The 27,467-nt window shown below is 47.2% G+C and overlaps 1 protein-coding gene and 1 long non-coding RNA gene across 3 annotated transcripts; one reads left to right on the forward strand and one right to left on the reverse strand.

Moving 5' to 3' along the window:
* Nucleotides 1–633: 633 nt before the first annotated feature.
* On the reverse strand, nt 634–18,538 carry LOC612254 (non-compact myelin associated protein). Of its 2 annotated transcripts, none has more exons than XM_038531581.1 (4): nt 18,319–18,538; nt 9,490–9,575; nt 6,136–6,220; nt 634–3,443 (listed from the first exon to the last, which is right to left on the reverse strand). In XM_038531581.1, the coding sequence occupies exons 2-4, from the start codon at nt 9,566–9,568 to the stop codon at nt 3,302–3,304; spliced, it is 306 nt and encodes a 101-aa protein (XP_038387509.1). In that variant the 5' UTR covers nt 9,569–9,575; nt 18,319–18,538; the 3' UTR covers nt 634–3,301. The 2 variants fall into 2 exon arrangements, with proteins under 2 accessions (XP_038387509.1, XP_038387508.1); XM_038531580.1 differs by lacking the exon at nt 18,319–18,538 and adding an exon at nt 12,967–13,110.
* Nucleotides 14,567–27,399, forward strand: LOC102155936. Its single transcript, XR_005355987.1, has 3 exons — nt 14,567–14,662; nt 26,271–26,448; nt 26,935–27,399. It is a non-coding gene; the product is annotated as an uncharacterized LOC102155936 (long non-coding RNA).
* The last annotated feature ends 68 nt before the right edge of the window (nt 27,400–27,467 follow it).

Below are 27,467 nucleotides of genomic sequence, written 5' to 3' on the forward strand. Positions count from 1 at the left end.
CAGGGCGTGGGTCCTATGCCCTCACCCTAGCAGCAAGAGACTCCAGGAAAATGAGTGTCTGTCCTTTTCAGCTTTTATAGCAGGAGATGGTCTTGCTTCTCAAAGAGGCTGGCTCCCCAAACACAAGAAGGGCCACCGAAAGAAGGACATGTTACTCCCCTGTGCCTGTTTCCTCATCCCCAAAATAGAAATAGTGATGGCTCCTACACATGGGAGCTGTAATGGTTAGAGGAGCTGGTGCGTATTAAAGGCTCATCACATACCTGGAACACATCAGAACACATCAGAAACAATGAATGGTAAATGTCGTTATTGGTGACTTGGGTTGCATTCTAATGTCTACATCTCTCCGTGGGGCCCCCAAATCTCGACATATCAGCATTCCTGGTGTTTAACAGCAGGCTCTGGAATGGGATTCCTTTTGTAAGAGTTAAACAAGCTACCAAGTTTTCCAACTCATGGTAAGGCCCATTGTCGGCAGCCCACCTTGCCCACCGCCCTTTAGAAATGAGAGCACAGTGTTTGCAACAGCCGAGGCTTTCCCCGCAGGACCCTATTTACATTGTTAGGGGAAGGCAGTTCTTAGAAAAGGTATTTGTTAACTCTAAATTTAATTGAAGTCAACTCAACGGATGCTTGATTTAAGTCTCTTTATTTTTTAGACATTTTCTTTAGACATTTAGTATCTTTTGTTGATTCAGTGGCCAATTAAGGCAGCATCTGCTCAGTTAGGAAAGGCACCTGTCAGAAATGAAATACTCCCCTGTGTTGCAAGGCCCGTCCCAGGAGACCAGCTGCAGCCTCCTTGAGAGTGGGGACAGTGACAGTGTGTTTAGTAGCACCTCACCTTGCACATAGGTGCCCTCAAAGGATGTTTACTGAGTTATCTTCATTAGTTAAAAACAAAACACTAGAACCCCTTTCTTGGCCTCCCCTCATCTCTCTCTCTCCCCCCTCCTCCACTTCCAAGCTTTCATTTAGCAAAAGAACATATAACAGAGAATAATTCCTCTAATAATTCCAGGAAGATTCCAGTATGGACAGAAGAGTTTGGTTTTAGGGCTGGAACATTCCAAAAAAAATTTTTTTTTTTCTTTTTTTAAAGCAGAACAATTTTTTGGAAACATATCTATTTGGGATTTGAGTCCTTCAGGAAATAGCTTTTCCTGGTTGGATGCCATTTCACCCTTTGCTCCCTGGGGATTAGACTTATGGGAAATGAAAGAGGAATCCTTAGAGCTTTGATGGGCTCAGAGAGGGGGCCTTTGGCTCCAGTCATGGGAGCCCAGAGGAGGCTACCAAAGTGGCTTTGCCCCATACTGTCAATTTGGAAGCTAGACTCCTGACATCTGCTGAGATACATGGGCCTTTGCTCAGACACATGTTCGGCCCACAAAAGAAATTCATGTTCTCTGAGCCAGGATGTTAAAGAAGAATGTGGTACAACAGAGAGAGGGACTTTGGGTTCAAAGAGCCATGGGTTTGAGTCTCGTCTTTGCAACTTAACTAGCTGTGTGGCTGTGGACAAGTCCTTTTCTCTTTGAATTTGCAACTTGCAGCTGCAAACAGAAAACATAATTCCTTCCAGGGTTATTGGAAAAATAAATTCTATGAGATAATTTGCATGAAAGCATCTTGCCAAGCACCTGATACTTGGTAGATATTTAAACACAGTAGGGAGAAAAGATGTTTGGGGTAGGAAGTATTTGCCAGTATTTTTCCAGACTTATCCAAGCGAGCATTTTTATAGTGGGATGACATGACTCTGTGACCCTGGGTCAGTCTTCTTACCTTCCTGACCCCCAGTTTCCCCTCAGAAGAGATTTCTGATTCCAAGAGGAAGAGACTCTTAGAATTTGAGGTTAAATGTCGGAGTGTGTCACTTTCTGCAACAGAGTAAAGATTTATGACCTTGTTTCCAAGATGCCTTTAATTGTAAGGTGTACAACAGATTAAAAACAGCTTTTTGAGAGAGAAAAAAATACTACATTAATGGACCCATCAATTTGAAGACATATCCTGATTTCAGAATCTTTAAAATGTGAACAAATATGTCTTGCCATTGAAGAAATACTGTAACAATAATGCTGGCTCTCATTTATTAAGCATCTGCTGAGTGCCAGGCACTCCCCGAGCTGCTCTACTAAGTCCTTGACTAGTTAAAGTAAGCTTGTGAGGCAGAGGTCATCATCCCCACTTCGTGGTTAGCCAACCCAAGACGGAGTGCTCGCATCACTCTGCCAAGACCACACAACCAGGAGGCAGGGCTTGGAAGGAAAGTCTTAATTTCAAAATGGCTCCCCTCTCAGTAGATTGTTCTCCAGGCTAAGGAGTCAAAGAGAGAAATGGTTTGCAAATGTCATACTTTGAATGTGCTCTGAATCTCTGTGAGGTTATCAGGAAGGACCCAGGTGACATAAACAGGATTGTCATCTGATCAGTCTCTAATACTGGTCCTTGGAGGGAAATGTTACCTGGAGAGAGAGGATTGCTCAGAAACCAGAGGGAAGCCAAGAAATGAGACTGAGTCAGGCTTAATCCCGCCCCAAAGGGAGAGGAGGGGCTCTGACTAGCTCCAGACTCATTCAAGGCCCACGGACACTGCAATAAGCTTTGACCCCAGAGGCCATCATTCCTCAAGGTCATCCTATTCCTTCACCTCTCTGCTAATGAAATAGAAAACTTCTGAGGAGAATTGTTTCTCCCCCAACCAAAATCTGCTGACTGGTTGTTGTCATAAGCTAGCTAGCGGTCATCTAGTACCAGAACAAGTCCTACATTAACAAGTTGGTTTTTTGGTTAGTTAGCCCAAGTTAGTTTCCCTCTGTGCCTGATTAATGGGATTGAGCATTTTGCTCTGCAAAGATATGGCTATAGCACTTATTCTGATAGGACCCCAGTGGCAGACCCTGTTGTGATAACTCTTGGGAGCATGTGCTGACCCCTGACTCCTGACCAGAAGACTCCTGGGCTGTCTGTCTAGCAGTTGTGCTTGGGGGAGAGAGCCACACCCGCTTCAGTGGATTCCCAACATAGCTCTACCTCATCAGATCACAACAGAATCTTCCACAGCCTTTTGGAAGGGTGGCACCAGGGATATGGATATAGCTAGGGTGGGGCAGGGCAAGACAGGGTTGGGGGTTGCCTGAAGCATCAGGAATTGCATAAGAGATGTTCCCGTTGACCCAATCCTGGAAGGAACTCTCATAGTGAAGCTGCCAGAGGAGAAATGTGCTTCTGGATCTTGACTGAAGAAGGCTCTTTGGACGGTGGCCAAAATAGCACCAGCGTGGGGGGACAGTCACCGAGTCTCCACGTGGACGTCAACGGGGCTGAAGGTCACAGTTGCAGGGTGCTGGCTGCTGTTGTTGTTTGGGCCCAAGGCAGAAGGCGAGGCTGGCTTGGGCCCCTTGGGCTCCAGCTCCCGCCTCATCCTCATTTTCCTGGAATGAGATACGCATGCATGCTTGAGTCTTCCACCTTGTCTAACCTATGATTTTGGCTCTGGCAATGAGATTAACGTAGATCATCATTAAATCACGCTGCTTGATTGCCAATCACAGAATTTTACAACTGGGGGGGACCTTAGAAATCAGCTAGTCGGACCCTTCCATTTTTTGTGTAACCCAGATGAGATATTTAGCTGTATTTTTTTCCCATTAATGAATGGGTTAAGTGACTCAGATAGGTGATTACATTTTTTTTATTAAAGATTTTTATTTATTTATTCATAGACAGAGAGAGAGAGAGAGGCAAAGACACAGGCAGAGGGAGAAGCAGGCTCCGTGCAGGGAGCCCGATGTGGGACTCGATCCTGAGTCTTCAGGATCGCACCCCAGGCTTCAGGTGGCGCCAAACTGCTGCGCCACCAGGGCTGCCCCAGATAGGTGACCACATTAAAGACAAATGAAGATACTATGATTTTTTTCAGTTCAAAGTGGTAGTGTGAGTTAAATTTTGCAGTTTCATTATGTTGCCAAGTTTATTGCTAGAAATATTTAAGAACTTTTTGCATAGTTGAGAAGAGAATGGACTTAAAATGTACATCCAATCTTTCATATCATATGCCAGAAAATTCAGTGACTGACAATAATCATTAATTCTAAGGTCTACATGAAATTTCATCTTGTTGATCTAACATAATACTTTTTTAAAAAATTTCAAATGCTCAGAAAAGTTGCACAAATAGTACAACTATTACCTGAGTATCGTTCACAGAACAATTCACTGATTGCCAGCAGTTTGCCACATTTGCCTTCTCTCTCTTCATTAACACACATGCACACACACACACACACAATTACACAGAGTGTTTTTCTAAATCCTGAACCACTTGAGTTAGCTGCAGACATCAATGCCACTTCACCCCTAATTACTCCTCAAAACAAGGGAACAAGGGCATTCTCCATGTAACCATCACTGTCCCACTTGGTTACATTCTCCATGTAACTGGTCCCAGTTGAAGAGCCTTCCATTTTAAAGATGACCAAATAGAGGCACAGAGAGGTTAAGTGACTTGCCTGCCTTTGAGAGGCCAAAGACTAAGCTCTGGTCTCTAAGTTGCAGCCCAGGCATCATTGTAAACAGGGTGGGGTGGGTAAAGTAGAGTCTCCACCCAAATTACAGCCTAAGGAAGGGGCTCAGAGCTCCTGCAATAACAGGCAGGAATGAAGGGCAGAAGTTGCATTTGGATGCCACTTCCTGGTCTGGGGCAGATCCAAATTGTAATACCTTCAACATTTTAAAAATAACTTATTATTATTACATATAGTGGTGGGACTATTTTCTTGGAAACTGCATGTACTGGGTTTGAATCCCAACTCTGCCACTGAAGACTGAGTGACCTTGGGCTTGTTGGCTCATTTCCTGGTACCCATTTCACAGCTATAAAGTTGGGGGATATAAAAATACCCACCTGGTGGGGTTGTCGTGAGAATTACATGAGTTGATACACACATAAGGAACTTAGAATTATGCGTGGCACATAGTAAGAGATCTTTATATGTATATTATATACATGTAACACATAATATAAAACATGAACATTATTATAAAAACAATGCCTGCTTGCATCTCAAAAATAAAGAAGTATACTCCCTCCCTCTGCCAAAACCAACTAACCAATTATTAATCCCATCATGAGACACACTGGTTGTTAACATCTTGCTGTGTATCATATGAATCTTCCTTGATTTAAATAAATAAAATCTTAAAAAAATATATTTTAAAAAAGATGCCTGGGTGGCTCAGCAGTTAAGCTCTGCTTTCATCTCAGGGCGTGATCCTGGAGTTCAGGGATTGAATCCCACATCAGGCTCCCTGAGGGGGGCCTGCTTCTCCCTCTGCCTATGTCTCTGACTCTCTCTCTCTGTCTCTCTCTCTCTCTCTGTATCTCTAATGAATAAATAAAATATTTTAAAAATATTTTAATCTTCATTGATTATGTGTGTAACCCACATGTATAATCATAATGTACATATTATTTTTGTAAACTTTGCCGATACATTGTAAATGGCTTTCCTCACCAATAAACACACTTCTACTCTTTTTTTTAAATGTCTTCCAAGTCTGCTGTGATATGGTTGTGTTCCTAATCTCTTTATTTTGATTTCTTGCCTGAGAAGAATAACCTTCTAGCAAAGTTGTGACTTAGAGATGCTAACACGTGAGGTGAAAACACATTTATTCTTTATGCAATCAAATGATATTATTTTCTCTTATTTGGTCCCAGGCCAATAATAGCTGGAGTGACAGGCATTCCAGTATTTGTCTCCTCAAATACTCATGTGATCTGCTCAACACACCCTAGCACAGGGTTCCTGGAGAGAAAGGATTGGAACATTCCTCTATTACCATAATTTACCTACAAGGGCTTACCACAGTGCTCAAGGGCATTAGCATTGTCATGATGATTATTATATTTAAAAAATATTTCTCCAGGTACAAAAATATTTGGTTACCATAAAGTTTCTACAGGAGAACAGAGGTCAAAAAAGGACCCACAGAAGGTTAGTGCATTTGATGATGGACTCATGGATACTCTGCAGCACACAGCTGGCACCTATAAATGTTAGTTCCCATTCATTCTGACATCACCGAAGGCTCAAGACCATCAGAGCCCAGGGCATCCTATACCTGTTGTACATCTTTAGCAGGATCAGAACCACGGCGAAGATGATGATGACAACTACCACAATGGCAGCAACGATGGCTCCGGAACCTACGAGGAGAGGGGTGGAAATGGCAAATGTGCAAACTGAAACATTCAGAGACTGGGAGGGGGACTTACACCCGGCACCTTGCATCCTCATTAGATAGGCGGGGAGACTATGGGATATCCTAGCACCCTGACTGCTGACCCCGGGACAGAGACATTTCTAGAGCAGCAGTGCACCCCTACCTCCAGGGGGACATGGAGGGCAGCGTCCTCAGCACATAACCTGCCAAAATTCTGTCTCAGGCCATCCTGTTATTATCACTCCTAGCACAGAATCTAACTTCCTTTGTGAAATAGGCAAGCAAAACACCCTTCCCTCTTTTTCATCATACAAAAGTAATATGTGATTTTGTAATTCATTTTGAAAATATAAATACAAGCCAAGAAAGAGAACTCATTGCCCCAGGAACCACTGATCATCTACACATATATACATTCACCAATGTCATCATGCATATGTACATATGCATATTAAATAGCTAGCCACCAACACTTTTGGATAACTTATTAATCCTATGTCTGAAATCCACCTTAAAGAAATAGTCTTTTTTTTTTTTAAGATTTTATTTATTTATTCATGAGAGAAACACAGAGAGGCAGAGACACAGGCAGAGGGAGAAGTAGGCTCCATTGCGGGGAGCCCGACGTGAGACTCAATCCCAGGACTACAGGATCACGCCCTGGCGTTAAACCACTGAGCCACCAGGGCTGCCCAAGAAATAGTCTTAAAAGTGGAAAAATATGCACTTGATAAAAAAGGAACCATGTTCCATTCAGTTTTACAACCATCTCCTCATCGTCTTTCCATGTAACTACATTGTTTTTCACGACTGTTGATGGCTACCCAGTTCTCCATCGTTTGCATGTGCCATAATTTGTTGACCAATTCTGTATTGAAGATATTTATGTTGTCTCCAATTTTATGCTATGAAAAACAAGGTATAATGAATGTCCTTGCAGCTTAATATCTTAGATTTTCACACCTCTAATTCCATGTCCAAGATCAATATCCTTGTTGGAATTGATATTGAAAACACAAAAAAAAATTATAAAGAGGGGGTTATACTTTAATCTGTTTGATTCTGGGGAGTTTATCCTAAGGAATAATCCTAAATACAGAAAAAGCTGTATGAAGGGAGATGTTAATTACAACGGTATTTATTCTAAATATGGGAATGGTTCAATAAGGTATGGTATGCCTATCTCATGAAATATCATACTATAATTTGAATGACGTGTGGAAAAGAGAATATGATATTATGTACACCCCCACATGTACACATTATGTTGCATCCATTAAAATATGTGCACACAAACATTACGTTGACTAAAAGAAGTCAAATAAAAGGGTATATAGGGTATGTTTCCATTTACATAAAGCTTAAAACCAGGTAGGACTAATGTCTGGTGGGAGAAGTCAGAGCAGAGGGTTCCCTTGACCAAGTGGGGATGGTGTGACAAGGGACGCTGGGACTTTTGGGATACTGGTGGTGGTTCACTTCTTGATCTGCAGGCTGATTTCACAAGTGTTTTCATTTTGTAAAAATTCATCCAGCTGCGCACTTATGATTTGCGCATTTTTTGAGCGTATATAGTGCTCTTATAAAAGGTTTACAAATAAAAACAAAACTAGGTCCAAATATTCACAGGAAGAAAGACTAGAAGGCAAGAAAAGGGGGTGGGGTAGGGAATCCACCATGGAATAACTTGTTTTTTGTTTCCTTCCTGGGGAGCCCAGTGATGCTACTTTAATTCATGGTTTCTCAATCATGTCTGGATAACCCTTTGTTGTGGGGGGTTGCCCTGAGTGCTGTACGATATTTAGTAGTATCTCTGGCCTCTGCTCACTAGATATCATTGACAATGCTTCTACCTCCCCATCAGCTGTGACAAGCAAAAGTGTCCAAATGCTGTCAAATGTCCCTTGCTAATAAAGTGGCCAGATAAAGTACACAATATCTGTTTAAATTAGAATTTCTGACAATGAATAACTTTTGGTATGTCTCAAATATTGCACGGCACATCCTTATACTAAACAAATATTGCTTCTTTTAAATTCAAATTTAACTGGGTGTTCCATATTTTATTTTCAAAATCTGGCAAGCTTATCTAGGGGACAAGATTGTCTAGTTGAGAGTCACTACCTTTAGTTAAATAAAAGCAGAATGATTCCCATCTTGCTGATGGAGATTCTATCTACCCTGCATTTCCCTTCAGAACTGTTTTGAGCTACGTCAACAGGCCTCTGTAGGTCTCTGCACGTGGCAAGGAGCAGGCTGACATGTGGGACCCTGTCCCAAGAGTCACCCTGTCCCAAGAGTGACCCTTTCTGGGTCTCTACAGCAGACACATGTCATGCCAATAATTGGCTTCCTGCTAGTGCAACAGTCTGGAGCTGTTATCACTGGGTAAACACTTGGTGAGTGTTGGGAGGCCTGTTCCATGAGCAAGGCTGTGTACCAGAGCAATAAAAGTGACGGAAATGGGCCCAACTCCCCCTCAAAAGATTCACTGGGACCCCTGGGTGGCTCAGCGGTTGAATGTCTGCCTTTGGCTCAGGATGTGATCCTGGAGTCCCAGGATCGAGTCCTACATCAGAATCCTTATATGGAGCCTGCTTCTTCCTCTGCCTATGCCTCTGCCTTCTGTCTGTGTCTCTCATGAATAAATAAATAAAATCTTAAAAAAAAAAAAAAAAGATTCATTGGTTTTCTGAGAGTGGTTGCTAAGTTTTTCATTTTGGGGACTCCTTGCTCCTGGCAAATGTCTCCCCAGGGTTACTCCCACCCACACTCATTTACTCCTTTGTGAATTGATGGAATGTTTTTGCCTTGCAAAATTGGTATGAACAGTATGAAACCAGTTACATTCTAAGGTGACTCATTTAGGAACATCTTACAGGAGATGCAAATGTCTACCGCCCTCTAGACCCCAAAACTCCCTAACAATAATAGTAGTAATAGCAGTGATGGTTATAATCGTTAGGTACTTTGTGTGCATCGAGGCTATTCTAAGCTCCTTACATGGATCATCTAGTTTAGTCTCACACCAACCTTCAGGGGTAGCTTCATTAATATCCCCATCTTGCAGACAAGGAAGCAGGCACAAAGCAGTGAGGTCATGTGCTCAGGGTCACAGCGGGCATATGGAACAAGTGAGGCTGGGACCCAGACAGTCTATCCAGACCCCACGCTCTTGGCCTCTATACCAGGAGCTGACCATGTCCTCATCCTGCCACCCTTCCCCCAGCTGCCAAGCCACATTGGCCTTACTCTTGTACAGGAAGTCTTCTCTGGTGGTCACATTCAATGAGAAGAACGTAGTACCCCCCAAAGGGGTGGCTGTGGTCATCTCGATCCTGGTAAGAACAAAGATAAAATTTTGTTTAACATCAGAGTGAGCTTTACAATGCCTGTATGCTGCCTCTTTCGGTCTTCACCTGGATGACCAGAGAAGAGGCAAGCATGCATTTTCTCTTGGTGGCCAGTAAATACAAGGCCTTTTACTATCTACTGCGGAGAATTAAAAATCAAGTCTGACATTTATAAAGAACTTCATTTTTCAAAGCAGCTTACATTAACTCAACAATATTTATTAAATTTTTCCTAACTAGGTTTCACCCAGAATGTCTAAATTGATCTACTAGAAACTGTGCGAGGGAAGTGATTATTGTCATTTTACTGAAAAAATTGAAGTTCCCAAAGCTTCATGGAGCCTCAGGTTTGACCTTAACCCAGGGCATCCGCCTCCCATGTTGGTGGGACTGTTGGCATCTCCAATGATGCCTGAAATGCTGCTGCTGCTTCCAGAAACTTTATAATCTAAGAGGCACACAGAAGTAAATAAATAAGCAAGCAGATGGAAAATTTAACTATGCTATTAAGCAGTCAGTGACATGAGCCATCACTGGGCTGTGAAGAATGGTTTCAAGGAAAAGCTAAATGTGAATGGGCCCTGAAGGATGGACATGTGATGGGATGACAGGACAGAGGACAAAGGCCAGCTTGCCCAGGTGCCCCTCATTTTTTTCTTTTTAACAAAGAAAAAGCAAATATGATCATAAACATTTGTCCAGAGTACATGGGCTCCTATTACATTATTACTTATAATTTAAAAATATTGGGATCCCTGGGTGGCGCAGCGGTTTAGCGCCTGCCTTTGGCCCAGGGTGCGATCCTGGAGACCCAGGATCAAATCCCACGTCAGGCTCCCGGTACATGGAGCCTGCTTCTCCCTCTACCTGTGTCTCTGCCTCTCTCTCTCTCTCTCACTGTGTGCCTATCATAAATAAATAAAAATAAAAAAAAATTTATTCTGGGGGCATGTGGGTGGCTCAGTTGGTTAAGCATCTGCCTTCGGTCAGGTCATGATCTCAGGGTCCTGGGATTGAGCTCCACTTGGGCTCTCTGCTCAGTGGGGAGTCTGCTTCTCTCTCTCCCTCTGCTCCCTCCCCTTGCTCATGCTCTCTCTCTTGCTATCTCTCAAATAAATAAAATCTTTAAAAAAAAAAAAAAAAGTGAGTTAGTTGAAATCCTTTTTCTACTCTACTTCTACCTCATTTCCTCCCTTCCCCGAAGTGACCACTACCTTAGCCATTAGTGTGTATTCTTTTCATCAAAGTTTTAAAATGTTTACCATATCTGTGTATACCCATAAACACTGTATAGATTGTGGTTCTACATAGTTACTAAACAGATACTAATTGAGCACCTACTGAGTGACTGTGCTAGGTGCTGGGAACACACTAGAAAAATGCAAGACAGATTCCTTGCCTCCAGAAGCGAGAGAGAGAGAGAGAGAGAGAGAGAGAGAGAGATTGTAGATTTGATCACAACATTCTTGGGCTGAAAAAAACAATCATCTCCCAGTGCCCACACTTGAACAGCTGGCAGCAAAAACCCTTCACTGGCTGTTTCCACCCTCTCTTTCCAGTCTCCCTGCTCCTCACACCAGCCTCCGCCAAACTGCTGTGACAACGGACCACTCCATCCTCCCCCATCATTCCTGGTCTTTGCTGCCAGCAGACTGGCTGCCCAGGATTTGGCCTTCCCCGCCAACCCCCCCCCCCCCCCCCCCCCCCCCCCCCGCCCCCAGAGGACATCTCCTAAGAGTTCCCACCTCTGAGCTGCAGCTCCCCACTCCCCCAGCTCCTGGTGGAAATGGGTCAGGGCACCTGCACTGGGGCAGGCCATCTGCACCCAGGCTGGGGGCTCTGGTGGCTGTGGCCTGCCCCACCCCCTGGGGGCCTCAGCCTCAGAATGGCCCTCTCTGCCTTCCTTTAAGCCATGGGGACTGGCCTAAAAACCCATAGTTCTTATCTGTCCCTTCCTCCCAAAGACCAGATCCTCAGGAGTCCTGACTCCCACGACTTGGGCTCTCCCAAGGAGCCCAGCCCTGCTTTGCCCTGGCCTCCTCATGCAGGTTGGCTTTTCTTCCTAGCTGGGCTTCCCATCTCCTGACCTCCTTACACAGGCCCACTGGCCAGACCCCACTGCCTGCTCCCCCTGCACAGTGAACGTAGATTGAGCCCAAGCATCCCCAGAAAGGCTCCCACTCCCCTGGCCAGAACTATCCACGTTCTCTGCTTCCACAGCACTGCTTTGCAAAGAAGCACCACCCCGGGCATGTGTCTCAGTTGCTCTGTCTGGCAGTTAATTTTCCAAGTTCATTGTCGGGTCCTTGAGGGGAGAGGCTGTTTGGGGTCTTTTTTGTATCCTCCTCCTACTTCTCCCAGATAAATTATCTGACTCTTCTCATCTTTGCTAGTAGAAGTCCTGGAGCAAGTGATTGAACTTCTCCTAGCTTGGTTTGCTCATTGGTAAAATGAGGTAGCTTTTTCCAAGGCAGCTGAGGGTTAGACGTTAAGCACGGAAAGTGCTTTCAGTGCTCATAAGTGGTGGCTCTTAGTATTTTAGTGGGTACTAGCAAATATTTGCTGAACTCAGAGACAGGTGGCTCTGGAGCTCAAAACAAGAAAAAATTCTCTAAAAATAAATTTGGACCCATAATGAAGATATGGAATGAAAGTCTTTCCCTATCCCACCTGCTGCCCCCATTCCTACTCCCAAGGAGAGGCACCTGCCCCCCACTGCCCACCATTCCCCATCCCATCCTAAAGAGTTTTGCATTATGCATTTGCATATTATACCTTTGCCTGAACCTTCTGCTTCTATCCCCACCAATAGCAAGCTGAGAAGACTCACCAACAATGCTTTCTTACAATTCCTTTACAAAACAGAAAAGAGAGACAGAGAGGCAGCTACTGATGGAGGATCACCTAGTGAGGGAGGCATGACATAATCACTGGAGAAGCTAACCTTGCCTCTGTGGGACCAACATGCAGAAAAATGACACAAGCCACTATCCCAATGCCTGCTAAGGTACCAAGACCTTTAGCCAGATATTTTCTTTTTAAATCCATTGAACTAGCAAATGCCACATAAAATAGGTTTTCCTTGTCCCCTGGATTAGATGAGGACCCAAGGTTGGGGGTATAAAGCTGTCTTTCCTGCTTACACCGTCTGGAAGATGCAGAGCTGGCATAGGTACCTGGCCCTGCTAGGGCCAATCATACAAGCCTTGTAATCATACAAGCCTCAAGTCTGTATGATTCCCACTGCACCAACCTGCCCCTGCTACCTGCACATCTAGAGGGATTCCTGACAGGGTTACTACAGAAACATGCAGGTGTGTGCACGCACATGCACACACACACACACACACACACACACACACACACACACACTGACCAGTAATGCAGCTGCCTAAGGCCACCAGGACTCAGATTCCTCTGCAGGCCCTTCAAGGTGACCTCGTGGGTACTCAGTTCCGGCGCAGACGTCCTTTCGGATGGGCCGGCTATTCTTCTTTCTGAGGGAACATTGAGTAATCTCAGAGTATATCTTGCCTTATGTCAGGACCCAAGGCTCTCAATTGCATCTCTGTTCCTGCCGCTTCAGAGAAGGTGGGAGGGAGGGGGTGGTCCTTGATTGTCAAGGACGTGGGTGTTGTCATGTGTGGGACCCAGCGATTCTTGTTAACCAAGTGAGGTCCAGCTGGGGGATTTCAGTATCAAATTTGTGTGTGACCAGGTCCTCGGCCGTAGAAAAGCAAGGAAGGTGCAGGGAGGGTGAGAATGGTTTTCAATGACAGAGGTTAATATAATAATAACAATAATAATAATAATAATGTGCCTGCATGGTACTCAGTGCTTTATGAAGGAGCTCTCATTCAATCCTCATACCCATCAGGTAAGGAAGGTGCAATCACTGCCCTTTGAAGAAACTGAGGCTCACAGTAGCGAAGCAATCAAGCCAAGCTCACAAGGCTAACAGGTAGCCATGCTAGCATTCAAGCCAGCGTTTGTCCTATTCTGCGTCCCCTTCTCTGTAAACCCTCACTGGACTGCCTCCCTGGGAATGTGCAAGACACAAAGGGCCCGGCACCCAGGCCCTGAATCAACGATGGGCTTTGATGAGAAAACCACACAGGCTGGGGCTCAGCCCTTGCCCCAGACCCCTGACCCTGACCGGTCCTATCCTGACTGATGCCTGCCCTCGGCCACACTCTGAACCTCTGTCTCCAGCACAACCTTAATCACGTTTATAGAATCTACAAGGAACTGTTGTTTCCTTGGGTTGTTTACAAATGGTCCTATGTGGGAGGTCAGTCCGGGAAGTGATGGGAGGTCAGGACCTTTTACTCTCTGAGTCACTTCTCCTTTCTCTCTGCCTATCTCTTGGTCGAGTGTTAGAGCCATATCTGGAGGATAAACATTGCCAGATCCAACCTGTCCCAAATATCCCGCCTCCCCCTTGCTCTGCCCCTGTGGTATCCTCCTTCCTTCTGGCCTGGCCTAAAAGTTCCTCCCTGGATAAGACAACAAAACTGACAGATCACTACTCAACTGGCCAACTGTATGTAACTCAAAGTAGGTAACCCACGAATGCCCTCCATCCACCAAAACACGGGGATCGATTTCTCCCCATCACTTAAAACATGGGAAGATTTGGCATGACTTGGTTTCTTCCACAGACATGAACCTCACTACTCCAAGTAGCCCCTTGAGTTTTGGGGAATTTTTTTTCCAGAAAATTAACCTTCATGTTGAAACCAAAATATCCCTCCTTATCATTTTCACCTAGTTCTCTTCCCACAAAGGTAAGTGTGCTACCTCTTATAATGACAACCTGCCAGGTATAAAAGCACTTCTACGTTAAAAAAAAAAAAAAAAAAAAAAAAAAAAGGTGAAACCAAACTTCAAGGATGAAACAGTGACCGCAGCAGGTAATATCAGCACATCAATTTTACCTCCCACCAACAGGTGGCACTAGCAGCTGGCTACAGGATGTCCTGCTTAACCCAACCAACCAAGGGTTGGTAAAGGTCCTGTGAACCCAATCCGTTCTTAAGTAAAAGAGCTTTCTGCCCTTGAAAACAGCAAAGGTATGTTCTCTGATTATTTTTTTTCCCAGGGCAAATATTCTAAGCTCCTTCAAACGATCTTTACGATGATAATGTCCTGCATGGGTTAAACATGTAATATATTTAGCAGTGGCTGTGCACAAAGTCTATTGATACTATGCTGGATTAATGCAAACAAATAGCTCATTACCCTTACAGGCAGTCACAGGTGCTCATACACACCCTACTGATATACTCTCAAAACCCTTTCCAGACTTATTCTTATGCTTGTTTATGGTCAATCAAAGGCCTGAGGTCGGCAAGGAGAAGGGTTTTCTAAACTGCAAAGTGCTTTGGAAATATAAGGCAATAGCAGCTGCAGTATGACGGGACAATATTATGATCAGCTGCTGCCCAGTAACCAGGTCTCCATTACGCTCTTGTGCAAATGTCATTTTGAACTTAAGTGCAAGACTTTGCATTGGCCCCTGTTAGCCTTGACCTTATTGATGTGGGCCCTCAGGAGAGAAATTCCAGCTCCTTGTGGGTGGCTCTGGAAGACTTCCTGGTGGTGTTCTCCTGGCACACTGTCTATAAGCTCATGATCCAGAGGGAGCTTTGGGGTCAGGTTGTCTGGGTTTTCATCTTGGCCTCATCTCTGACCAGCCCTATAGGCCGAGGCACTTTTGTAGGCTTCAGTGGTTTCACTTGGAAGGCATGGATAATACCTGCTATCTCCTAGGGTGAGAGAATCAGTGAGATAGAATTACTCGGCGCAGTGCCTGGTGGATGGTGGGTGAGTGGTAAAGCTCAGCTCCTGGCCCCTCTTCTCCTTTCTCTTCTGTCCTCAGTCTGTGCTCTCCCTGTTCTCCTTGGACCTGAGCTCTCAGTTCTCTACCTGGCCAAGTGTTAGCTGCATCTGGTCAAACTCAAGTATGTACAGGGCGGTCAGAGAACCGGACCGTGAAGCCCTGTCCCAAGGGGGGATCTGAAGAGGGATTCACTACAGCTTCCGGAGGGTTTGACTTTCTCTTTCATTTCCACTGAGGAATAGTAAAACCTCCACCAGGAAGGCAAAAATCTTAATGGGGCCGGTAGAGCAAGGGGGTTGCCGGATGGACAGGGGAAGGGCATGCCACAGATTCATAACTGGGGGTGAGAACCAGGAGAGCAGGGTTTCCATTGCCAATGACTGGCCATGTGACTTTGGAAAGTCCTCTCCCTTCTCTGGACCTTGGTTTTCCTGTCTATACAATGGTCCAGTTTGGGGGTGATCATTAAGGGCCTTTCAAATCTGTGGTTCTATTGCATTGTAGTCATTCATAGCTTAACTTGAGAACCAGTGTCTTCCAAAAGCTCATCCTTCCTTGCAGATATTGACTCTGGGGACATTAGGAGAAGGAGGACAGCATGTGCAATTTTGACTGGAAGGCAGGAATCCTTCCTCAAAGGCACCTGGAAAAAACCAGGGAGAGCTCTGCAGAGGGGATTTCACTTGGCAGCAGCATTAATGGGACTCTCAGGACCGAACCTTCAAACATTCTGTTGGCTACATGGTGACCCGAGTCTGCCTGAATCCTCAATGGCCACCACCCATACTCTCCACTCATGTTGGGTTTCACATCATCACCCCCACCCCATCTGCCCTGCCTGCATGACTTTGTCCTGCTGTGTGTCACAGCTCCCAAAGGTGGGGTCTGAATTGGCTTCCTGCTCCCCTGAACTTGGGGCCACACACAATTACACACTGAATACATATTCCTCATGGTTGGTTTCCAGAAATTAGGAAGTACATTTCTTGTTTCATGTATTTATCCATTCTTTTATCCTCCCATCCATTCCTGGACCCGCCCACCCATCCTTCTACTCATTCTTCTATTCATTTTCCCGGTCATTCCATGTTCAAAGACCATGGGGATCACATCCCTAGAGCTCAGACACAGAGGATGGAAGTGGAATCGTTTCCTTTTTTTTTTTTTTTTTTTAAGATTTATTTATTTATTTATGATAGAGATAGACACAGAGAGAGAGAGAGAGGCAGAGACACAGGAGGAGGGAGAAGCAGGCTCCATGCTGGGAGCCCGATGTGGGAATCGATCCAGGGACTCCAGGATCATGCCCTGGGCCAAAGGCAAGCGCTAAACCGCTGAGCCACCCAGGGATCCCCTCCTTTTTTTTTTTTTTTTTAAAGATTTTATTTATTAGAGGGAGAGAGGGAGAGAGAGAATGCACAAGCAGCGGGGAGGGACAGAGGGAGAGGGAGAAGCAGACTCCGTGCTGAGCAGGGAGACTGATGTGGGGCTTGATCCCAGGGTTCTGGGATCACAACCTGAGCTGAAAGCTGAGGCTCAACTGACTGAGCCACTCAGGTCCCCCTGGAGTTGTTTCCTTTAGGATCTTTCCTCCAATCAATATTGAGTGCGGATCACCTCCCCCGCCCCCCCATGTCTAGCTCAGCAGTGATCATGGAGGTGCCTAATCACTATCATATTGAAGTCCTATGGAAAAAGCAGTGGCCTTTGGATCCGGAAGTCCAGATTTCAGGCCCACCACATCTATTAAGTCCTATTTACCCACCCTGTCAAATTTTGGCTTGAACATCCTTTATTCTGATTTTCGTGGCCCACACTATCGTGAAAGGTGCCCCCAAAGAGCTTCCAACCAAGACCTGCAAGCCTGATAAGTTCCATGCACTAAGAGTTATAAATAGAAAACCCAGATGAAAGTGGTCACAAGGCAGATTTGTGCCCTGTGCCAAAAAGGCAGCACAGGCTGTGCCAGGAGTCAGCAGGAGGGAGACCTGTGGGCGTTGTGGTTGAGACCGACCCAGAGCTGGAATGTGACCTGTGGCTTCCTTCTGCCCCTCAGTCTTGGGGTGCAAGCCAACGGCCAGCTCCCCAGAGTACTCAAACCACACTGAGCCCCCATGTAAGTCTCCCTGTGTCCTACCGTCCCCAAGGGGGAGAAAGCTTAAAAGGTTAAAAAGTTGATGCCTCCTAAGGGACTATGTCAAAGGGAAATAATCCCCCCTTGACATGCTGGTCGGGAAGGGAAGCAAACTAAGGAGACACTGACAAAGCACTGGGCACTGGGCTTCTACACGTTTTCTTGTTTAATCAACACCACAGGGCAGGTCTTTCTATGTCCACTTTGCTGACAGGAAACAGAGGCTCAGAGAAGTTAAGGAACTTGCCCAAAATCTCACAGCAAGCGAGTGCAGGAGCTGAGTCTTGAACTCAGAGCTTCTACCTTGAAAGTGCCCATGGCTGCCAAGCCTCCCAGGAGGTAAGCAATATTCCTGGGGACACCCTGAGGGTCAGTGGCCCTGCTGGGCCAGGGCTGTGCTCACTCTTCTTTCTACTTGTTGACACTGTGAGCCCAAGAGGTATAACAAACCTTCAGAGGATGGCAGGGGTCCTCACCATGGCCCTGTTTACATCTGATAATCCTGAGTCGCAGGGGCCGCCCTGGTCATTGCAGGATGGTTAGCAGCATCCCTGGCCTCTGCCCACTAGCTGCCGACAGCACCCCCAGCTGTGATAACCAAAAATATCTCTAGGCTTTCCAAGTGTCTTCTGGGAGGCAGATCGCCCCAGGTTGAGAACGGCGAGCAGTTACAGGCCTGTCTCTTGACCGTTCCCTATCCTTTCTACCCCAGAGAGTCTAGACAACAAAGAAAATGTCCGGTTTGTACTTACACCTGTGGACAGATGACCAGTAGTGCCGATGACGGTGACCACAAACACAACAGCTGTCAGTCCTTCCGCTGCTTCCTGCGTCCCACTACCATGCTGAGTACTTCGTGTGTATTTTCTCACATATGTTACCTCTATTGTTCCCGAGGAGGGAAATGAGGCTCAGAGAGGTTAGGTAACTGGTGCTAAGATATAGCAGAGCTAGCAGGCCTTTGTTTCCTGGGCTGCTGTCACAAATGACCTCCAACGAAGTGACTTAAAACAACACACATTAATTTTCTTATAGCTCTAGAGGTCAGAGGTCTAAAATCCGGCTCACTGGGCTAAAATCAAGGTCTGTGTTCCTTTCGGAGCCTCTAGAAGAGAATCTGTTTCCTTGTTGTTTCTAGCTGGGGGCAGGTCACTGACATTCCCTGGCCCATGGCCCCATCTTCCACCTTGACCTTCAAGCTCACAGTGGAGCATCTTCTATCTCTCCGTCTCTGGCCTCTGCCTCCATCGTGAAGCCTCTTACTGGCTCTCCCGCCTCCCTCTTCTAAGGACCTTTGTGATTACACTGGCTGCACCTGGGTAATCCAGGCTACTCTCCCCATCTCATAACCTTTAACTTAATACACCTGCCAATGCCTCTTTGCCACATAAGGGAACATGGTCCGAGGTTTTGGGGATTAGGACGTGGTGACCACTGGGGGCCAACACTCAGCCTGAGACATAGGATTTAGACTCTCATCTCTCTGACCTCAAGATTTGTACTCAATCCACTCATGCTTCTTCCACTGTGCCTCAGGAGACATTTTCTGCCACCGTGGGGGATGCAGGGAGGGATCACATATCCAGGGAGTGGTGGGCACCAGCACACATAGGGAGGGAGCATTGGGAGAAGTGCTGTGGAGAGGAGCAGAGAGAGTCCTTGGAGCAGCTGGCTGGGGCAGAGGCTCAACCACTGAGCCCCCAGGCACCTTGAAAGTCTTCAGTCTTGGGCAGCCTGAGTGGCTCAGCGATTTAGCGCCACCTTCAGCCCAGAGTGTGATCCTAGAGACCTGGGATCGAGTCCCGCGTCAAGCTCCCTTGCATGGAGCCGGCTTCTCCCTCTGCCTGTGTCTCTGCCCCCCTCTCTCTCCCTGTGTCTCTCATGAATAAATAAATAAAATCTTAAAAAACAAAAAGAAAGTCTTCAGTCTTAAACATGCCTTGCTCTGGTGTGCAAGGTGCCATCAGCTGTCTGGTCTCACCTGAGCCCCCAGTCCCTTCAGAGAATAGAGAAACCACATTGAGTGGGTTAGCCAGGCTCCCTCTCCTCAGACAGGTAGAGGCTTTGACTTCCCCCAGCAGCTCATAGGCTCTTCAGTGACCTAGGGATGGTTTCTCCAGGCTCCTGGGTGTGACAAATCTCCTGGCCCATAAGCAAATGACAGGTAAAAGAACAGATTCAGCTTCCTGGGAGAAACCAAGTTTGGGAACTATTTTTTTAAATTAATTAATTAGAGAAGGAGAGGGAGAGGCAGAGGGAGGGAGGGGGAGAGAGAGAGAGAGATTGACTGTGGGCGTAAGCTGGGCGAGGGGCAGAGGGAGAGGGAGAGAATCTCAAGTGAGACTCCATGCCCAGCTGACGCAAGGCTCGATCTCATGACCCTGAGATCATGACCTCAGCTGAAATCAAGAGTTGGATGCTCAACTGATTGAGCTACCCAGGTGCCCCCAGAACTGTTTTTATTTTTTAAAAATTGCAGCGGGGCACCTGAGTGGTTCTATCCAGTAGAGCCTGTGACTTGATCTTGGGGTTGTTAGTTCAAGCCCCACGTTGAGTGTAGAGATTACTTTAAAAAATAAAGTCTTTAAAAACAAAACTGTGGAGGGGCTTTGGGTTACATAGAGCAGACAACAAGCATTCATCTCTGTGTCCTCCTCAAACCCCCTGTGATGACAGTAAAGGAATGAAGATGTATAAGTCCACACGGCCGAAGGGAAAGCAGAGAAGAAACCACATTGGAGATAGGCCAATTTAGCCTTGAAAGCTGGACACGCCTATGGCTGTGTGTGACTTTGCAGCCTGGAAAAGGCTGAGATTGGGGTGGCGGGGGGCAGGGGGGACAATAAAAATAGATTGTGCTGAAGAAGCTCAGGAAAGCTCACGAATGGGTGGCAACAGATACCATCAAAAGTTGAGTGCCATGTGGAACTAAAAAAGGGAAGATGAAAGTTCGTAAGAGGAGCACCTCAGCTCCAGCCCCACCAGACCCCCCACCCCACCCTCACCATAGGCCTCCCGTGTCCTGAACAATTCAGGAATTTCACCTCTACAGAGTGATTCAGGAGGTAGATCTGCACTGCCCAACGTGAGAGCCACATGTGGCCACCTAAATTTAAATGAAAACTAAAGTTAAATACAAATTACAGTTCAGGGGGCACCTGGGTGGCTCAGTGGTTGAGCATCTGCCTTTGGCTCAAGGCATGATCCTGGGGTCCTAGGATCGAGTCCGGCATCAGGTTCCCTGCAGGAAGCCTGCTTCTCCCTCTGCCTGTGTCTCTGCCTCTCTGTGTGTCTCTCATGAATAAATAAATAAAATCTTTTTAAAAAATTACAGTTCAGGGCTCTAGTCCTCCCAGCCATATTTCAAGTGCTGACTATTTACGGTGACTCGTGGTTCCATGTTGGTCAGCACAGGGCTAGAATGTGTCCACCACTGCATAAAGCTATATGGGGCAGCATGGCTCTAGACCCCGGCCATCCAAAATGTGGCCCTTGTATCAAAAGCATCAGCAGCTCTGAGGACTTTGTTAGGAATGCAGAGTCTCGGGCCTCATCAGGAACACTAGACAAGCATCTGGACATGAATCTGCCTTGGACAAGATCCCTAGGTGATTCAGTGCACATCTGACTTTGGGACTCAGAGTTCTGAGAGAAACCTAATGCTGGTGGCGGTTAATTCCTGGCTGCGAATGGGGCTGAGGGAAAGTCTAAATCATGCGGTGTGGGGCTCACAACCCCTTGGGCCAGAACTTGTAAAGCCCAGCTCAACCTCCAAGCAGAAAATTAGAGAGGGGCTGGAGAGACTGATCAGCCAAAGGGAACAGACTACAGATACTGATAGAAGTTACGGGCTCCTCCATGAAACAACCAGGTTCCTGCCAATGAGCCGATGAAGTCACTAATTGATAAGCCCACACCCACACCCACACCCACACCCAGAGCTTCTTAGGACATTTTTTTTTTTTAATGAGCTTTTTAGGGCACCTGGGTGGCTCAATTGGTTAAGCATCTGCTTTCAGCTCAGGTCATGATCTCGGGGTCCTGGGATCAAGCCTTGAGTCCAGGTCCCTGCTCAGTGGGGAGTCTGCTTCTCTTTCTCTCTCTGCCCCTTCCCTCCCCACCCCCACGTGTGTTCTCTCTCTCAAATAAATAAAATCTTTAAAAAAAATAAATGAGCTTCTTAGTGCCTTACTTTTAAACAGAAGCAGACAGCCAAGGATCAGCAGATCTTTGGGGGTAAAAGCCCCCATGGACAGATAGCAAACAAACCAAATGAACGGCTGGAGGCCTTTAAAACAAATGGACAATACAAAGGGCAGAAGAAAATGTTCTTGTTCTCAGAGAGATAAAATACTGCATCTATAAAACAAGAACAGGGTGCTATAAGAAAAGAATATTCTGAGAACAAGCAAGGGTGTCCAGAAATTAAAAAAATATATGACAAACGAAATAAAAACTTCATTAGAAGAGTTGGAAGATGAGACAGTTTCTCATAAAGTGGAACAAAAAAGACAGTAGACCAGATTGCTCCAGGAGATCCGACATCTTATTAATAAGAATTCCACAAATGATTAAAGATTTTTTTAAAATTTATTTGACACAGAGAGAGAGAGAGAGCACAAACAGGGGGAGCAGCAGACAGAGAGGGGGAAGCAGACTCCCCGAGGACATGGGGCTTGATCCCAGGACCCTGAGATCATGACCTCAGCCGTAGTCAGATGCTTAACCAATTGACCCACCCAGGTGCCCCCCACAAATGATTAAAAAGAGAAAATCAAGGGAAGAAAATTATCAAAGAATTCCCAAAAATTTCCTGGAAATGAAGGCCATGAGTCTTCAGAATGAGAGGACCCTCTGAGTCCCCAATGAGTGAAGAAGACCCACAATAGGGCTCATCACTATGGCTTTTCAGAACATAGGGCATAAAGAGAATATCTCATCCATGTCTGTAGATTTTTTTTTAAATAAGATCAAAAACAAATAAAAGGACCCACAATCAGATGAAATCAGAATTTGACAGCAGCAGCATTAGGACCTCTGAGACAACTCTCCAAAGTTCTGAGGGAAAATAATTTCCAGCCTAGAAGTGTACAGCAAGCCAAACTAAATACTGAGTGGAGAGGTAGAAGAACCACGTTTCCAGGCATGCGAAGCTTCAGGAAAAATCCACCCCACCCCAGGCACCCTTCCCCGGGAAGCTCGAGTGGAGGGATAAAGTAGGACAGGAGACCCAGGGATCTGGGGAGCCAGGAGTGGCACCCTACAACAGCTGGGGGGGATCACTCACAGTCTCGCTCGGGGGAGGACAGAGGTGCAGGGACATTCCACCAACCAGAAAAGGGGAAGCTGGCAGATTTTCTGATGTGTTGGTCCACACTGAAAGGAGATCTCTTTTCTGGAAGAGTTTGGGGAATGAATTTATGATAGAAAAGTAAGCTTCCCCAAAGGGCTTAAGGGACCACATGCCTCCCTTCTACACCCCCTCTTCAATGTCTCATTCACCCCTCCTCACCCCTGGTGGCAGTCCTGGGAGGCAACTCCTTATGGTCAAGGGACTCCATGGAAACCAGTCTGAAAACTACCGAGTCCATGGCTGTCTCCTTACAAATGGGGAAACTGAGGGCCATCGAGGCATCCAGGCGCATGGAGACAGGAAGGTTCATTTGGAACATGTTTGAGAACTCCTTGTTGATACATGTGAAACAAGATCAATGACAACAATAGTAAGAACCAAACCAAACCTAGAAGGAACGGGCTGGTGGGCAATCGGGGAGACCCCACCCGGCCCTCACTGCCCTCAGCTCTGCTTTCAGCCCCCTGCTGCTGCACAGACCCCGGTTTCTGAGCTGTTTCTAACTGCCACCTCCTAGAGCATGAACACATAGATGTAATTGAGTTTTGTATCCCATGGAACAGGCAACTGCAAACTTCTGGGGGAAAAAATGGGGATTTGGGATGCCTGGGTGGCTCAGCGGTTGAGCATCTGCCTTTGGCTCAGATCATGATCCCAGGGTCCTTGCATCGGGCTCCTCACGGGGAGCCTGCTTCTCCCTCTGCCTGTGTCTCTGCCTCCCTGTCTGTATCGCTCATGAATATATAAATAAAATCTTAAAAAAAAAAAAAAGGGTGGTGGTGGTGGGAGTACAGGGCAAAAACCAAACCCAAACAGGCACCAGAGATCTCCTGGCACCAGGTGCCCTGTCCCCCAGGGCTCCTGTGTGGCTCCTTATAGCTGTCTTTAAGAACCCAGGCCGTTTAAAAAAAAAAAAAAATAAGGTAAAAGGGATCCCTGGGTGGCGCAGCGGTTTGGCGCCTGCCTTTGGCCCAGGGCGCGATCCTGGAGACCCGGGATCGAATCCCACGTCGGGCTCCCGGTGCATGGAGCCTGCTTCTCCCTCTGCCTGTGTCTCTGCCTCTCTCTCTCTGTGACTATCATAAATAAATAAAAATAAAAAAAAAAAATAATAAGAACCCAGGCCGGTGTCCTCTTACAAACTCCAATAATCTGGATTTGTCCCTAATACCAACTTCTCAATGGTCTTGCTTTTGATTCTCTGACTCTCCCTCCTCCTTTTCCACGCACTTGACTGACCTCCCAGTGTTGGTAATTAATGAGTTTAGGATGCAGACGCTGTCTGGAATATCTGCAGTGGCGCATGGAATTCTAGGGAAGCTAGACTTACCCTGTAATTTTAACATGCGACCTCCTGGCCTGGTGTGTGGAGCTCGCCCTCTTGCCCATACACCGGAGTCGCCACCGCCACTCTGCCTGGGAGACCCGCTAGGGGGGTAAGATCTCCCGGGGCGGAAGTCAGGAGTACCTCTGTCACTCACTTGCTGTGTGACCTTGGGCAAGTCGTTTGTTCGATCTGGACTTTGGTTTGTTCTTCTGCAAAATGCACAGCTGGGACCCAGTGACCTCCCTCTCACGCGCCTTCGGCCCTGCGGCTCGCCCAGCGTCCCTCGCCCTCCCCAACTCTCACTGGCCTCCCACACCCTCCATTCCAGAGGGAACACCCCTGCCCTTTCCTGCCCGAGCCCGAGCCCGGGGTTGGCAGGCACTGGCCTGCAGACAGGACAGGAGGTGGGGGAACCAGCCCAGCCCTTGGAGCCGCCCTTGGTGAGGCTGGCCCATGGCCAGTCACAACAGGCCGTGAGCTACAGAGGGGTGTTTGTCTGGGGGACCCGGGGTTGCCTTTAAACCTTCACTCTGGCCTCTGGCCCGTTGCCTCTCTCTGCTCCCCACCCTCTGAGATGGCAGGGCCAGTCCCCAGCTTTGTTAGGAGGTGGGCCTGAGCGTCCCCTGGCGGGGGGCGGTGCTGGGGAAGTGGGCAGAAGAAAGGAGGTGGGTAGAAGGTGAGGGGAGCCACACGGTGGCTGAGGTGAGGGTGGAGGGTGCAGGCAGTAGGGCCGCGGGGAGCGTTTGGGAGGAGAGGGCTAGGCCCTGACTCCCTCACCGGCTAGGCCCCTCAAGGGCTAGGCAAGTGATTGAGAGCAAGGTACTTCCTCCTCCGCTCTGGGCCTCAGTTCCTTGAGCTTTAAAATGGGATTGTCCCCCCCACACTCAGCGCTGTGAGGACCAAATTAGATAAAATGAAGAATTTGCAAACAGTGTGTTGTGATGAAGGAAATCGTTTGGACTCAGATGGACCCCAGCTCAAATCCCACCTCGGTCACCTCCACACTCACTGTCGTGAGCAACTTATTTACCCTCCATGAGTCTCATTTTCCCCATCTGAGGAAGCAAAGGTATGTGTGCAGCTGGACCAGGCTTGAACAAGAATTGACAGAAAGGGCCCTGCCCAACAAAACCATCTGACCGAATGAAGAATTGGTCAGGGCCGCGTTGTGGCTTTTGTGCCCCCTACCCCCACGGTAATAAATTTTCATGGGCTTTAAATATTTATTTTTTCCTGATGTGAAAAAAATTGTGAGAAAAACATGTAAAGGGATCCCTGGGTGGCTCAGCGGTTTAGCGCCTGCCTTTGGCCCAGGGCGTGATCCTGGGGTCCCAGGATCGAGTCCCGCATCGGGCTCCCTGCATGGAGCCTGCTTCTCCCTCTGCCTGTGTCTCTGCCTCTCTTATGAATAAATAATAAAATCTTTTAAAAATATAAAGAAATATGATGTGATGTGAGAAAAAGATGGAAACATTTTCTACCTCTCTGGAAGCTGGCTTTCTTCCCCTCTGATTTTCAAAGAAGTTAAATATTTTGGAGGGCCCTTAAAAGTTTTGTGAGCTCCGTGTCTGCTGTGCCCAGTGGGTAAGCCAGCCCTGGAACTGCCTCGCTGTTCTCTCAGGGCTGACCTGTCCCAGGTGCCACCGCGAAGGCCTGAGGGTGCCCAGGGTCGTCTCTGCAGCATCGCTCATGGAACCCAGAATCCAGGAATGCAGACCCTCACTCCCACAGAGCTGAGCCACAGGCCCCTGTCTTTGCCAGACTCTAGCTTCAAGGCTGGGTGAGGCCTATCCCGAGGCTGACAGCCTGAGAGGACCACAGGCGGGCAGGCTGGGAGCATCCGGGGCCCCGGGAGTGTGAGCTGGGCCTGGTTCCCAAGGAGCTGCGGTGGGGGACAATGGACACTTAGCAGGCAGTCATGACTGCTCAGGCTGGGCTCCTCCTCTGGGCCTAGCACTGTGCTTGGCCTTCGTGGTCACAATCTCATCTAATCCTCATTGCACTCCTTCTGCTTTACACCCAAGGAACCGGAGGCTCAGAGAGGCCCAGTAACCCACCCAAAGTCACAGAGCTACCAAAGCAGGAGTGGGACCTGGTTTTCTGCTTCCCAAACCAGGGGCCTCCCAGTACCCAACACTTCGGCCTCTGAGTTAGAGGAAACGTGGAAGACGCTTTTATGGTGTGCAGAATGTGCAAGGCAGTGTGAGTCTGGGGTCCAAGGAAATACAAAAATGAGCAGGAGTGGTATAAGGGGTGTAAGGCATACTCCTGGGGGTGCTGAGCCACAGGGAGCAGGGGGCGAGCACCTGAGCATGTGCCTCCATGGGCCAGTGCATCCCCAGGTGGTCCCGAGGGAGCTAAGCCAGGTGGGGCTGTTGCTAAACACACTAAGAGATGCTTCATTTCCTCGCGCAGCTGCCCAGAGCCACGTCTGTTTACCCACGAATGACAGCAGATGCCTCACTCTGCTAAAGCCTATGTTCAGGGACCATGACAGCCTCAGAAACAGGGGCTCAGAGTCACAGAAGGAGGGTGGTTATTGGCAGGGTGGGGGCCTTGGGCTCTGGAGGGCACCAAGGGAGTGTCTCCAGGGTGGGGGGCGCCCTGTCTCCACCCCAGTCACCCCACGGCCAAGTGGAGTGAGATACATCCCGAGTGTGCCTCTCCGCCTTGCCTCTCCACTCTCAGGAGCCATCAGCTGAACAGCCACCGACAGAGCTTCATGGCCACAGCCCACTGGCCAGACCCTCAGCGGCCTCTCATCGGCTGAGCTGAATGAAGTCCAAACGGCTCAGCAGGTTTTCTATTGCCTGGCAGCGCGGAGACACGTACTTTCCAACACGGTAGCCGGGGCTCACACGGGCCTCCCGAGGCCTGGAAACGCAGCTGGGGTGAAGCGGGACGTGATGCACCCGTGAAATACCCACGGGATCTCAAAGACTGAGTCCAAAGTAGAAGAATTAGAAATACTCCAGTATTAGATATTGTATTAAATACTCCAGTACTAAAAAAAATTTTAAAAATAAAAATAAATAAATAAATACTCCAGTACTTAGTAGTAGTAGAAATCTCGTTAGGAATTTCTTAACATTGATTACCTGTTTGAGAATGTTTGGGATATATTGGGTCAAATAAAATATATTCTCAAGTGTATTTAGCCTGCTTTTTACTTTTTTAAAAAATTTTTTTTGAGAGAGAGAGAGAATCTTAAGCAGGCTCCA

This window comes from Canis lupus, chromosome 2 (genome assembly GCF_011100685.1).
Source record: "Canis lupus familiaris isolate Mischka breed German Shepherd chromosome 2, alternate assembly UU_Cfam_GSD_1.0, whole genome shotgun sequence".
Lineage (NCBI taxonomy): Eukaryota > Metazoa > Chordata > Mammalia > Carnivora > Canidae > Canis > Canis lupus.

Bases quoted from the DNA above. Each gene is read 5' to 3' on its own strand.
- LOC612254 (XM_038531581.1), bottom strand. From the start codon at position 9,568: ATGACCACAGCCACCCCTTTGGGGGGTACTACGTTCTTCTCATTGAAT. The intron at 6,221-9,489 runs GTAAGGCCAATG...CTCTCCTCGTAG, and splicing joins AGAAGACTTCCTGTACAAGA to GTTCCGGAGCCATCGTTGCT. The intron at 3,444-6,135 runs GTATAGGATGCC...ATCTCATTCCAG, and splicing joins CTGCTAAAGATGTACAACAG to GAAAATGAGGATGAGGCGGG.